This window comes from Pongo pygmaeus, chromosome 23 (genome assembly GCF_028885625.2).
Source record: "Pongo pygmaeus isolate AG05252 chromosome 23, NHGRI_mPonPyg2-v2.0_pri, whole genome shotgun sequence".
NCBI lineage: Eukaryota > Metazoa > Chordata > Mammalia > Primates > Hominidae > Pongo > Pongo pygmaeus.
Window position 1 is genome coordinate 31,531,527 of NC_085931.1, and position 14,708 is coordinate 31,546,234.

General features: G+C 45.5%; 1 protein-coding gene across 2 annotated transcripts in view; it reads right to left on the reverse strand.

The window, feature by feature from the left end:
• Positions 1-14,708, reverse strand: part of PI4KA (phosphatidylinositol 4-kinase alpha) — a 155,377-nt gene that overhangs the window by 51,782 nt on the left and 88,887 nt on the right. For both annotated transcript variants that reach the window (XM_054469096.1, XM_054469095.2), the window contains exons 20-23: positions 6,226-6,334; positions 5,742-5,878; positions 5,459-5,592; positions 1,956-2,038 (exon numbers count right to left, since the gene is read on the reverse strand). In XM_054469096.1, coding sequence (XP_054325071.1) covers positions 1,956-2,038; positions 5,459-5,592; positions 5,742-5,878; positions 6,226-6,334 — 463 coding nt within the window. The remainder of the gene's footprint in view (positions 1-1,955; positions 2,039-5,458; positions 5,593-5,741; positions 5,879-6,225; positions 6,335-14,708) is intronic.

The following is a 14,708-nucleotide window of genomic DNA, read 5'->3' on the forward strand; positions in this document are numbered from 1 at the left end:
TGATTTTTAAAAAACATTTCTTGAAGCACTGATTTTTCTTTTTCTTTTTTTTTTTTTTGAGACAGAGTCTCTCTGTCACCCAGGCTAGAGTGCTGAGGCACGATCTCGGCTCACCTCAACCTCTGCCTCCCAGGTTCAAGCAATTCTCCTGCTTCAGCCTCCCAAGCAGCTGGGACTACAGGCGTGCACCACCACGCTCGGCTTATTTATTTATTTACTTATTTATTTTTGAGACAGAGTCTCACTCTGTCACCCAGGCTGGAGTACAGCTGCGCGATCTCCACTCACTGCAAGCTCCACCTCCCAGGTTCATGCCATTCTCCTGCCTCAGCCTCCCGAGTAGCTGGGACTACAGGCGCCTGCCACCACGCCCGGCTAATTTTTTGTATTTTTAGTAGAAACGGGGTTTCAACGTGTTAGCCAGGATGGTCTTGATCTCCTGACCTTGTGATCTGCCCGCCTCAGCCTCTCAAAAAGTGCTGGGATTACAGGCGTGAGCCACTGCACCCAGCCAATTTTTTTATTTTTAGTAGAGATGGGGTTTCACTATGTTGGCCAGGCGGTCTCAAACTCCTGACCTCAGGTGATCCACCTGCCTCAGCCTCCCAAAGTGCTGGGATTTCAGCTGTGAGCCACTGTGCCCAGCCCGATTTTTCAACAAAAGAAAAAATGGTACAAGAAGTATCGGAAATAATTTCTCCATAAGCAAGAACAAGTTGATAGATTCATCAACCTATCAACGGCTTCTGGTGCGGAAAGGACTACACACTGCTAGTTGTACTTCATTAATACTAAATTTGTCAATCTCAAGAATTTATCAATAAGCATGCCTCAAATAATTTATTCATATAGTTAATCAAAATTTGTGGATTCTCCCCAATTCCCTTGCATATTTAAACATGATTTCATCATAATTACAAAAATAATCAAATTATTCTAAGCATTTAATTAAAACTTAGGTCTAACATTTCAGCATATTTTAAATTTTTGATTTTAAACACCTTATAAATCAGACTTCTTAGTGCCCTTACACTAAAACTGGCCAAAAAGTGCTTATATGCAGCATTTAACTTTTTCCTTTGTTGTCTCTATTTTAATATCTCTTTTTATTGGCTAAATACATTTTTGTAAAACTAATATTAGCCTTTTGCAATTTAAAAAAATTGAGGTATAATTTGCATATAATAAAATCCACAGCTCTATGTGCTCAATTCCATGACTTAACAACTGTATACACTCACGGGACCACTACCCAAACAATCTAGAGGACACTTCCATCAATCCAGAGGGTCTCCTGGTACCCTTCCCAGTTTCCATCTCTCCTTTTTATTCTTATCTTAGCTTTGTCTTCATAGGGTTTTGATAATTTTAACATTTTTATGCCTTCCTACAGTTTCCACCATTTCTCTGTCTTCCTAGGAGCTGGTCTTCTGGGCTAGGGCTGGTAACAGCTGAGGCCCTCTGTGCACTCAGGGTCTGATGACAAGTTGCATCTGGAATGCAAGTGACATGATCATAGCTCACTGTAACCTTGAACTCCTGGGCTCAAGCGATCCTCCCACTCAGACTCCCGAGTAACTTGGGACTACAGGCACGAGCTACTGTGTTTCCTGCTCCTGACGTTTAAAAACCATGACTGCTCTCTGGCAACAGCAAGATGCTGCAGGTCCATCAGTGACCATCCGAGGAGCCCTGGTCCCTCTAGATGAGTGCTGGAGCACACTTGAGCATAGATAGTGGGCTAGAATGACCATCCTTCTGTTCGGGGCCCTTGCACCAGTGGCAGAACCATTAAGGCGTATATTTGAAGGCTATATGTTTTATACTGATCTTTCTGATGCAGTATTTAACTTCATAAAACATTTTCTACATGTAGACAGAAAAGAGGAAGTAGTACTCCTTTTTATCGTATTAAAGCTCAATTCATCATGAAAGCACCATAATAATGAGCTTACCAGATTTGTCTTTCTGAATAGCTTTATCCTCAAAGTAGCAGAACATTACCTGGAAGCGATCAGGATCTGTTGAACGCAGTACCCTAAGAAGAAAACAGCTTTAAATAAATTTTGAAAAATCTGGGCCCTCCCTATCACAGATTTGACACTGCCCATAAGTGGTAAGGATGTGAAGAACATTTGCCCTCTGCCATGCATAAGGGCGCACATTGACGTGGACTTTTTGGAGGGTGATGTGCACCATCTATTATACATTCCCATATTTTTCACTCCAGCAGCCCCACCATTAGGATATATCTTAAGGGTTACATGCGCAAGGATTCTCCTAACAGCACTGACTGCATTATCCAAAACGGAAAGACTCTGAATGCCCATCAATAGAAGACTGGGCAGATAAGCCAAAGTATACCCATTTGATGACACATCATGCAGCCACCAAACGAGAGGTAGCTCTCTATGTGTGCTGTTACAAAAAAAGTCCGAGACATACTATTAACAGAAAAAAGCAAGGTGCAGGGAACACATGTCCAGCATGATCCCACTGACAGGTTTCCTAAAGGCCTGTCTTTGCATGTGTATGTGTAGGCTATGCATGCTTGCCTATGCACAGAAAATTTCTAGACAAAAATTAAGAGGCCATTAACAGTAGGATAGTAGAAATGAGGTATTCACGTCTACAAAAGTGACACCTGTATTTTTTCATCTTTAGTATCTTCTGTACTATTCCAGTGTTTTCTCTTCTCTTTTTTGTTTTATGCACCCTGTACATTTTTCTTTTATGGTAAAAAATATCTTTAACCTCAGGGGGAAAGGGAGAAAAAGGAAAAAGCACATGCACTTGTCCCATGGGTGCTGTGAAGGGCTGTTCAGAGTTCCAGGGGCTCCACTAAGGCAGCAGCGGCTCGGCAGGCCATATCTTTTGGCCTCTGCACCAGCCTGTCAAGAGTTAAGCCTCAGGAGGGCAGGCCAGGTGGCTTTTAGCACACGCATTCGAGTGTGCACGTGCACACACCTTTAACTTGGTTTTAAAGTTCTCTCAATACCCAGTGGCTGGGAACCTGAGCCAGGTTCCTGAATAAAGGCTTTGAGGTTGCCTCTCTATGCTAACAGAGTGCTCTCAAGGGCCTGATAGGCAGCCCGAGGTGGAAGGTGGGCTCACAGGAGCTGCTATGGGCTGCGTCTTAGAGTCTTCCTCTGCCAGTTAAGAGCCCGTCGTGAGAACCTGAGAAAACTACTCAGGGGCATACTCGTGGGAAAGGCAGAGGTAGCTCTGCCTTCAAACCACATGAGGTTGAGAGGGTCTGGAGATACCTCTTCTAGCCATACATGCTGGGATGAAAGCCATATTTTTGCTCTGTTTGGGTCTGGCTTGTTTTGTTTTGGCTGTTTTTTCTTTGAAAATACATTGTTTACAAAAAAGACTACAAACAGCTATACTAACAGACTATAGGGGATGATGGTGAGGTCAGTGTTTTTTCTCTCTCTACTTATTTTGCAAGATTTTGTATAAATGTTCTGTTTTTCTGAGACAGGGTCTTTTGCCCAGGCTGGAGTGCAGTGCTTTGATCATAGCTTACTGCAGCCTCAACTTCCTAGGCTTAAGCAACCCTCTTGCCTCAGTCTCCTGAGTAGCTGAGACTACAGGCATGTGCCACCACAACTGGCTAGGTTTTTTTTTTTTTTTTTTTTGGCGGGGGGTAGAGACAAGTTCTTGCTCTGTTGCACAAGCTCAAAACTTCCGTGCTCAAGTGATCCTCCCACGTCTCAAAATGCTGGGATTATAGGCATGAGCCACTGCTTAGCCATTTGTTTTTTTGAGACGGGGTCTCACTCTGTCGCCCAGGCTGCAGTGCAGTGGCACCATCTTGGCTCACTGCAACCTCCACCTCCTGGGTCAAGCAATTCTCCTGCCTCAGCCTCCTCAGTAGCTGGGACTACAGGCATGCACCACCACGCCCAGCTAATTTTTATATTTTTAGTAGAGATGGGGTTTCACCATGTTTGTCAGACTGGTCTCGAACTCCTGACCTCATGATCTGCCTGCCTCGGCCTCCCAAAGTGTTGGGATAACAGGCGTGAGACACTGCAACCGGCCGTGCCTAGCCATTTTTGTGTACTGTTCTTTTTTTTTTTTTTTTTTTTTGAGACGGAGTCTCACTCTGTCGCCCAGGCTGGAGTGCAGTGGTGCGATCTCGGCTCACTGCAAGCTCCACCTCCTGGGTTCATGCCATTCTCCTGCCTCAGCCTCCCGAGGAGCTGGGACTATAGGCACCCGCCACCACGTCTGGCTAATTTTTGTATTTTTAGTAGAGACGGGGTTTCACCACGTTGGCAAGGCTGGTCTCGAACTACTGACCTCAGGTGATCCACTTGCCTTGGCCTCCTAAAGTGCTGGGGTTACAGGTGTGAGCCACCACATCCGGCCAAAATAAAAGACACTTACAATGAAAAAAGAACAAAGTCAACACTCCCTTGGCTCTGTGGGACTTGGGGAGAATGGGTCACTGATTTCCACATTTGGCTCTATGTGGAGCCCTGGGCTGAGGGCAGGGAGGAAGAGACTGAGCAGGAGGGTGGGGTGCATTCCCATGCAACCAAAACACCCTGCCTTTCTTTTATGTATTGAGCTTTCAAGGACTATTTTACTAGAGGGTTGGTGGCAACAAAGAAAGGCTAAAACAGTGTTTTCCAAATAGCCTTTCTTTTAGGAACACTATCTTTTTCAAATCATTTGGGAAAGAAATTATACTACGACTTATTTGCATCCCTCTCATGACTTAAGCTAAGTCTAATTTGACCTTTTCTTGATGACAGGAATCATCATTTTGTAGCCAATGTACTCAGCTGCTGTCCCAGGGCGCCTGAGGCCTCAGCACAGTGGGTCTGTATAACACTACCTACCTCACAAGCATGTTGGGGAGTGCGTAAACATGTGTAATGCAGCACAGTACCTGGTACAGCACAGGCACTCAGTCCACGCTTACTTCTGAGGTCAACATGATAACAGCTGTAGATCCTAAGTGTCACTACCACTGTTAGGACTGCTGTGGCCACAGGTGTGTCCTGAGCATCGGGCCACATGCAGGATTGTTTTGGAGCTGGCCCCACCCCATGTCGCATTTGCTGTTTGTACTCAATCATGGTCCTGCGAAACAGCTCAGTGAGTGTCCTAGACACACACTCAGTGAGGCTGGGTCCTCAGAAGGACCTTGCTCAGTCCGTGGGCTGAGTTCACAACACTGACTGAAACTGCTCAGAATCCTGTTTCCTATGAGAGAGAGGATGATGCGGAGCTTAGATACTGGGAGGTGTTACTAGACGTGGCGTCTGGTGGTCATGAAGGAGGGGCATACGAGAAAAGTAGAGGGTGTTTTTGCTTGATTTTACAGAAAGTTTGCATGTCTTGGGAGAAGTTGAAAAAGTCTCATGCTTACCAGGGCACAAAAATGAAAACCCTGCTCAAATGTGGATGTGCATGTGTGTGGTGGTGAAGGCACGTGTACCTCATGTACTCCAGCCGGTACACAGAGAGGAGGTAGGTGGACATGGCGAAGTCCAGCTTGTTGATGAGTGCGGACACCTCGGGAGGGGGGTCCAGCAGGTTGATGATGGTGCTGCGGAGCTCACTCAGCTCAGCCTGGAGGGAGAGAAACATCTGAGGGCTCATGGGGCACCTCCCAGGACAAACAGGTCCCAGTGGCTGGCAACATGTGCTAATAATGGCAATGAAAGGATCTGCCCTAATTGGCATAGAGGGCATGGTAAAAATGACATGTGAATCCTTACGGGGGTGACCGTGTCATTCTTCATGGCTGAGTTATACTGGAGGACGGACCTCAGTGGCTCCTTGCTGGGAAAGGTGAGCAAGGGGGACTTAGTGGCTATTTCACAGACCCCCTCGTACCATTCTTCTGGCCAGAGTCCTGCAACAAAGTGAACATAAATGAGGAAATCACCTTGGTCAGAAAGCACTGCAGTGAGGTTGACTGACAATTTCTATAGTCATAGGTCCTTTGAGACAATTATCCCAAAAACTAGGCACAGAAACGAGTCTGTTACCTAACTTGGACAGACTTTTCCTAAGGTGTGTGGCATTCTCAGCACCCTAAACTACATCTGGGGACAGTAACACTTGCTAATACTTGCAGAAAGAAGCAGCTGCATGTGGACTCATTTAAACATGCTCACATTCATAATTACGTGGACTCTGACCTCACCTTTACCTTCATTCTGCACTCCATCTTCCCCGGGAGAGAGATGATCCCCCTACCTGAGCCCTCCACAGCGAATCCCATCAGAACAGAATACAGCCAGAAGTCTCGGAAGAGCTTCTGTAACCGAGGCTTAGCTTCTTTGATGGGCGGCAGTCGTCGGGTGAGCTGATGTGCCAAGAAGAGAGGGAGAAAGGAGGTTACTTGCTCAGGAAACCCTAAGCCCTGTAGGTGTAAAATCAACCACAGATTCATTCTCTAAGAGCATTCTCAGAAACTCAGACTGGGTAGGAAAAGGCACACTGAGCAGTGATAATTTTGCCAATAAGCATTGTCCATCCATTCATTTACTGAGTCCCTAGTGTGCACCAGGTGTTGTGCCAGGGAGGAAAAAGCCCTGTTCCTGCACTTGAAGGACTTCCTGTCTAGTTTGGAGGCAGATGAGCAACAGTTACAGTGGGGTGGAGTTCTCAGAGAAGGTGTCATGGGTCTCCTTCTAACATTTGAGGAAAGCTTAGCCAGGAGAGAAGAGAAGGCAGCCTGTCCAGCCACAAGAGCATTGGGTCCTAAGCCTGGCGCTGTGGAGGGCAACAAATACTCAGGAAACAAATTCTGAGTGCAAACAATGGATGCAAGCCAGAGCTTGAGGAAGGGATGCCACTGGGGAGGCAGGGAGAATGCAAGAACTCTCATGGGCCAGGCAGCACAAATTTTCCAAACAGTAATCTTCAGCAGAATCCCCATATATGTAACAGGTAAAGCAGAGTTGCTTGGGTGCAGGTGAGGGGCTGTTGTCCCTGTGTTCCTGCTCCAGATGCTGGTGGGAAGCAGGGAGAGACTCATCAGTGGTATAAATGGTTGAACTTGGCCAGGCATGGTGGCTCACGCCTGTAATCCCAACACTTTGGGAGGTCGAGGTGGGCAGATCACCTGAGGTCAGGAGTTCAAGACCAGCCTGGCCAACATGGTGAAACCCCATCTCTACTAAAAATACAAAAAATCAGCTGGGCATGGTGGCAGGCACCTGTAATCCCAGCTACTCGGGAGACTGAGGCAGGAGAACTGCTTGAACCCAGGAGGCAGAGGTTGCCGTGAGCCAAGATCACACCATTGCACTCCAGCCTGGGCAACAAGGCAAATCAATAAATGTAATCCAGCATATAAACAGAACCAAAGACAAAAACCACATGATTATCTCAATAGATGCAGAAAAGGCCTTTGACAAAATTCAACAACCCTTCATGCTAAAAACTCTCAATAAATTAGGAATTGATGGGACGTATCTCAAAATAATAAGAGCTATTTATGACAAACCCACAGCCAATATCATACTGAATGGGCAAAAACTGAAAGCATTCCCTTTGAAAACTGGCACAAGACAGGGATGCCCTCTCTCGCCACTTCTATTCAACATAGTGTTGGAAGTTCTGGCCAGGGCAATTAGGCAGGAGAAGGAAATCAAGGGTATTCAATTAGGAAAAGAGGAAGTCAAATTGTCCCTGTTTGCAGATGACATGATAGTATATCTAGAAAACCCCATTGTCTCAGCCCAAAATCTCCTTAAGCTGATAAGCAACTTCAGCAAAGTCTCAGGATACAAAATCAATGTGCAAAAATCACAAGCATTCTTATACATCAATAACAGACAAACAGAGAGCCAAATCATGAGTGAACTCCCATTCACAATTGCTTCAAAGAGAATAAAATACCTAGGAATCCAACTTACAAGGGATGTGAAAGACCTCTTCAAGGAGAACTACAAACCACTGCTCAAGGAAATAAAAGAGGATACAAACAAATGGAAGAACATTCCATGCTCATGGGTAGGAAGAATCAATATCATGAAAATGGCCATCCTTCCCAAGGTAATTTACAGATTCAATGCCATCCCCATCAAGCTACCAATGACTTTCTTCACAGAATTGGAAAAAACTACTTTAAAGTTCATATGGAACCAAAAAAGAGCCCGCATCGCCAAGTCAATCCTAAGCCAAAAGAACAAAGCTGGAGGCATCACACTACCTGACTTCAAACTATACTACAAGGCTACAGTAACCAAAACAGCATGGTACTGGTACCAAAACAGAGATATAGATCAATGGAACAGAACAGAGCCGTCAGAAATAATGCCACATATCTACAACCATCTGATCTTTGACAAACCTGAGAAAAACAAGAAATGGGGAAAGGATTCCCTATTTAATAAATGGTGCTGGGAAAACTGGCTAGCCATATGTAGAAAGCTGAAACTGGATCCCTTCCTTACACCTTATACAAAAATCAATTCAAGATGGATTAAAGACTTAAATGTTAGACCTAAAACCATAAAAACCCTAGAAGAAAACCTAGGCAATACCATTCAGGACATAGGCATGGGCAAGGACTTCATGTCTAAAACACCAAAAGCAATGGCAACAAAAGCCAAAATTGACAAATGGGATCTAATTAAACTAAAGAGCTTCTGCACAGCAAAGGAAACTACCATCAGAGTGAACAGGCAACCTACAAAATGGGAGAAAATTTTCGCAACCTACTCATCTGACAAAGGGCTAATATCCAGAATCTACAATGAACTCCAACAAATTTACAAGAAAAAAACAAACAACCCCATCAAAAAGTGGGCGAAGGACATGAACAGACACTTCTCAAAAGAAGACATCTATGCAGCCAAAAGACACGTGAAAAAATGCTCACCATCACTGGCCATCAGAGAAATGCAAATCAAAACCACAATGAGATACCATCTCACACCAGTTAGAATGGCGATCATTAAAAAGTCAGGAAACAAGAGGTGCTGGAGAGGATGTGGAGAAATAGGAACACTTTTACACTGTTGGTGGGACTGTAAACTAGTTCAACCCTTGTGGAAGTCAGTGTGGCGATTCCTCAGGGATCTAGAACTAGAAATTCCATTCGACCCAGCCATCCCATTACTGGGTATATACCCAAAGGACTATAAATCATGCTGCTATAAAGACACATGCACACGTATGTTTATTGCCGCATTATTCACAATAGCAAAGACTTGGAACCAACCCAAATGTCCAACAATGATAGACTGGATTAAGAAAATGTGGCACATCTACACCATGGAATACTATGCAGCCATAAGAAATGATGAGTTCATGTCCTTTGTAGGGACATGGATGAAATTGGAAATCATCATTCTCAGTAAACTATCGCAAGAACAAAAAACCAAACACCGCATATTCTCACTCATAGGTGGGAATTGAACAATGAGAACACATGAACACAGGAAGGGGAACATCACACTTCAGGGACTGTTGTGGGTTGGGGGGAGGGGGGAGGGATAACATTGGGAGATATACCTAATGCTAGATGACGAGTTGGTGGGTGCGGTGCACCAGCATGGCACATGTATACATATGTAACTTACTGCACATTGGGCACATGTACCATAAAACCTAAAGTATAATAATAATAATAATAATAATAATTACAATAAAAGAAAAAAAAAAAAAAAAAAGAAACTCCATCTCAAAAAACCGAAAGGTTTAACTTGTGCACGATGCCCAGCTGGACAGGCTGATCCTTACAGACCCCCCAGTGGATGTCGAGCTCCCATCAGTGATGTTGAGCCTGTGGTAAGCGGGGGCTTTGCTACCCCCAAACACTTATGAGCACCCAGTATGGGCCAGGCACTGGGCCACGGACAGAGAGGTGGGAGAGATGAAGACACCATCTCTTGAGGCAAGGGGGGCACAATGGGATGGGCTGTGACACATCATGCACAGCAGGCAGGACTGTAAACTGTCACAACACTTCTTTGAAAGCAATTTGGTAATATGCATCAGAAATTCTAAATATCCCCACATATTTCACCCAAAATCCCACCCCTGAGAAATCTATCCAAAAAATTTTAAAAAGCTGATTTAGGCACAAAAATGTTATAACGGCAAAATAAATAGAAACACACTAAATGTCCACCTGAAAGGGGCATTTAAGTAATGGTATATTAAAAGTATAATAAATTGGCCGGGCACGGTGGTTCATGCCTGTAATCGCAGCACTTTGGGAGGCCAAGGGGGGAGGATCACGAGGTCAGGAGATCGAGACCACTCTGGCTAACAGGGTGAAACCCCGTCTCTACTAAAAAATACAAAAAAATTAGCTGGGCGTGGTGGCGGGCGCCTATAGTCCCAGCTACTCGGGAGGCTGAGGCAGGAGAATGGCGTGAACCTGGGAGGCGGAGCTTGCAGTGAGCCAAGATGGCGCCACTGCACTCTAGCCTGGGCGACAGAGCGAGACTCTGTCTCAAAAAAAAAAAAAAAAAGTATAATAAATTAATTATTTTTGAGATAGGGTCTCACTCTGTTACCCAGGCTGGAGTGCAGTGGCACAATCATAGATCACTGCAGCACTGACCTCGATCTCCCAGGCTCAAGTGATCCTCCCACCTCAGCCTTCCCAGTAGCAGGGAGGACAGGTGTGCTCCACCATGTCCGGCTAATTATTTTTTTATTTATACTTTTTGAAATGGAGTCTTGCTCTGTCGCCCAGGCTGGAGTGCCGAGGCACAACCTCGGCTCACTGCAACCTTTGCCTCCCAGGTTAAAGCAATTCTCCTGCCTCAGCCTCCTGAGTAGCTGGGACTATGGGCATGCACCACTATGCTCAGCTAATTTTTGTATTTTTAGTAGAGACGGGGTTTCACCATGTTGGCCAGGCTGGTCTCAAACTCCTGACCTCAAGTGATCTGCCCACCTCGGCCTTCTAAAGTCCTGGGATTACAGGTGTGAGCCACCACGCCTGGCCTAATTATTATTATTATTATTGTTATTTTTTTCCAATTCAAAATTTTTAATTTAAAAGTAAACTTTAATGTCAAAAATGCAAACTTGGGGAGGGGAGAAAGATCACACGCAAGGCTGCCACTTCACACTTGCAGGGCTGCACAGCAGCTGGGCAAAGGCGCTCCTCACTTCCCAGATGGTACGGCGGCCAGGCAGAGGTGCTACTTACTCACTTCCCAGACAGGGTGGTGGCCAATGCCCGGCTTAATAATAATAATAATAATAATTATTATTTTTCTTTTTTTCATACAAACAGACACCTTACTTTTTACATTTTTTTGTAGAGAAAGGCTCTCACTATGTTGCCCAGGGTGGTATTAAACTCCTAGGTTCAAGAGATCCTCCCGTGTTGGCCTCCCCAAGTGTTGGAATTACAGGCGTGAGCCACCACGCTCAGCCAAGAATCATATTTTCTAAGACTATTTGGTGACACATGTAGAACTCACAATATGTCAAGTGAAAAAAATGCAAAATGTATAAATAATATGATATAGATTTTAAAAAATCTAAATATATATGTATAGAACAAAGATGGGAAAAAGCAGCCACATATTAAGATTATTTCTGGGTTGCTAGGGATTTCACTCCTCTTCTTTAATGTCTGTATTTCCTGGAGCTCTTCCATGAACATGTTCCTTTTACAATCAAAGGGAGGGTGCAGGTGCCGGTCCAGGGCTTGGCAACCTGTGTGGAAGAAGGCTCCACACCTCTGCTTGACAGTCACCAGGGCACTGTGTCCTTGGGAAGAGTGGGCCAAGACCTGGGGGTGCAGGGCGGGCTCTGGGTAGGTGCTGAGGAGGTGGGGCGCTTTGGAGAGGGCTGTGTGGAGGACAGCAGCAGACGGAAGCGACACAGGGCAGGAAATCTAGAGCCACACAGGATGTAGCCACAAAAGGACAGTTGACAAGGGGCTTCCAGTTCAGCTAGTGGCCAAGGACAGTGACAGTAAGAATACACAACTGTGGGACTGACTGTCTCTGAAGTGATCGGCCTCCCAGGATAAGGTCCCAAGTGATGGTGGAGATACGAAGGGGTTTCCAGACTACAGAATTCAAGGCCTATGTGGCTAAGAGCTTCTGGTACCTTCTAAAGAGAACTAGACTTTGGTGGTTATGGAAAGGGTTGAGCTTCTAGAATGCTTCCCTCTCAATGAGAACAGTAGCTCCACATGGCTGGGAAGCTCAAAGTGGTTTTGACACAGAAAAGAGGAAGTAAGTGGACTCTATCTTTGATTTGGGATCCTACTCCTGACCCTGTGAACTTCTTGGCTCCCTCTTGAGGACATGCGCTTGAAAGTGGCTCTGTGGGTTCTCCCTGCTCTCTGACTTCTCCGAGCCTGCTGGCCACTGTCTTGGCTGAGACTGCTCTAGTCTCCAGAAAGGAGACCTGCTCACTCCTAAAAAGTATCAAGGTCAGGCCAGGTGTGGTGGCTCACGCCTGTAATCCCAGCACTTTGGGAGGCTGAGACAGGTAGATCAGGAGGTCAGGAGATCGAGATCAGCCTGGCTAACACGGTAAAACCCCATCTCTACTAAAAATAAAAAAAATTAGCTGGGCGTGGTGGCACGCACCTGTAGTCCCAGGTACTCGGGAGGCTGAAGCAGGAGAATCACTTGAAACCGGGAGGCCGAGGTTGCAGTGAGCCGAGATTGCGCCACTGCACTGCAGCCTGGGCGACAGAGCGAGACTCCATTTCAAAAAAAAAAAAAAAAAAAAAAAAAAAAATCAAGGTCGGGGGGAAGTGGGAAGACTGAAATAGATAAAGGATTCTAAAGAGATATAACAGCCAAATGCAACACATGAAACCCTGACCAGATAAAAATTAAAAAGCCATAAAATACATGTTTGAAGTCATAGAGTAATCTGACTTGGACTAGACATGTGATATATGTGAGGCTTGTGATCTTCCCAGGAGTGACGGTAGCATAGCACAGGGCAGAGACCCTTCCATGGAAGAAACACTGGTGCTAGTGCCCAGGGCAGAAGTGAGTGATGTCTTAAAGTGGATATGGAAAAATATTAACTATTCTACCTAGGTTGTGGGTGTATGGATATTTAGTATTCAATTATTCCAATTTCTCTGTTTATGTATACGTTTTTTTTTTAGAGACAGGGTCTCAGTCTGTCGACCAGGCTGGAGTAGAGGGGTACAATCATAGCTCACTGTACATGCTCAAGTGATCCTTCTGCCTCAGCCTCCTGAGCAGCTGGGACTACAGGTGTGCAGCAACATGGCCCAGTTAATTTCTTTTTTTTTTTGTAGAGATGGGTTTTGCTAGCTGGGCGCAGTGGCTCATGCCTGTAATCCTAGCATTTTGGGAGGCTGAGGCGGGCAGATCATCTGAGGTCAGGAGTTCAAGACCAGCCTGGGCAACATGGTAAAACTCTGTCTCTACTAAAAATACAAAAATTAGCCAGGCATGATGGCAGGCGCCTGTAATCCCAGCTAGTTGGGAGGCTGAGGCAGGAGAATCACTTGAACCCGGGAGGCAGAGGCTGCAGCAAGCTAAGATCAAGCCACTGCACTTCAGCCTGGGAAACAGAGCAAAAACTCTGTCTCAAAAAAAAAAAAAAAAAAAAAAAAAGAGAGAGAGAGATGGGTTTTGCTATGTTGCCCAAGCTGGTCACGCACGCACGCACGCACGCACGCACGCGCACACACACACACACAATGACAGGGCAAAGGTTCCAAAATTTTAAACCTGGTTAATCTCGGTACGGGTATACAGGAGTTGTTCTACTACACTATTCTTTCAACTTTTTTGAAAGTTTGAAGTTATTTCAAAATAAAAAGTTTTCCAAACTTTAGTGATCCTCCTGCCTCAGCCTCCCAAAGTGCTGGGATGATAGGCATGAGCCACTGTGCCTGACCCCTCTGTATATTTTTAAAATTTCATGTTAAAAGATGGAAAAGTCTGGATGAGGTAGTTCACGCCTGTCTTCCCAGCTCTTTGGGAGACCAAGGTGGGAAGACTGCTTGAGGCCAGATGTTCAAGAACAACTGTGCTGGGGCCAGGCTTGGCATGTGTGAGAACAAGACAGAGAATGAGGGAGGTGGCCCCAGGAGGAGTGTGGGCACAGACAACAGCCTCTGCCTGTGGTGCCATGCTGAAGACTCAGTATTGTGTGTGACAGATGAAGGCTCTGAGAAGACAGCTCTGACAAAAGCTAGAGTGCAAAATCAGACTCAAACACAACCACCGGTATGTGTCCTGAACACAGTGGACCTTTACACTCCGGAATTTCTCAAACGGAGCAATGCACAGACATCCCCATGGGCCCCTTGCACACCCGCAGATTCTCCTAGGAGTCACATTCTCTCTTCAGATAGACTCTGGGTGCCAACACTCCCAAACACGCTCTCAAGGAGCAGTCTCTGTGATAAGCTGATCTTCCAGACAATCCAGAATATTCTTAAAACTTTTTAGATCATAAAATTTAAAACACAAATTAAAAAATTATCATAAGGCTGGGCACAGTGGCTCATGCCTGTAATCCCAGCACTTTGCAAGGCTGAGGCGGGAGGATCACTTGAGCCCAAGAGTTCAAGACCAGCCTGGGCAACATAGTGAGACCCTGTCTCTACTAAAAAGTCAAAAGTTAGCCAGACATGGTGGTGTACACCTGTATTCCCAGCTACTTGCGGGGCTGAGGTGAGGAGGATTGCTTTAGCTCGGGAGGTTGAGGCTGCAGTGAGCCAAGATCACGCCACTGCACTCCAGCCTGGG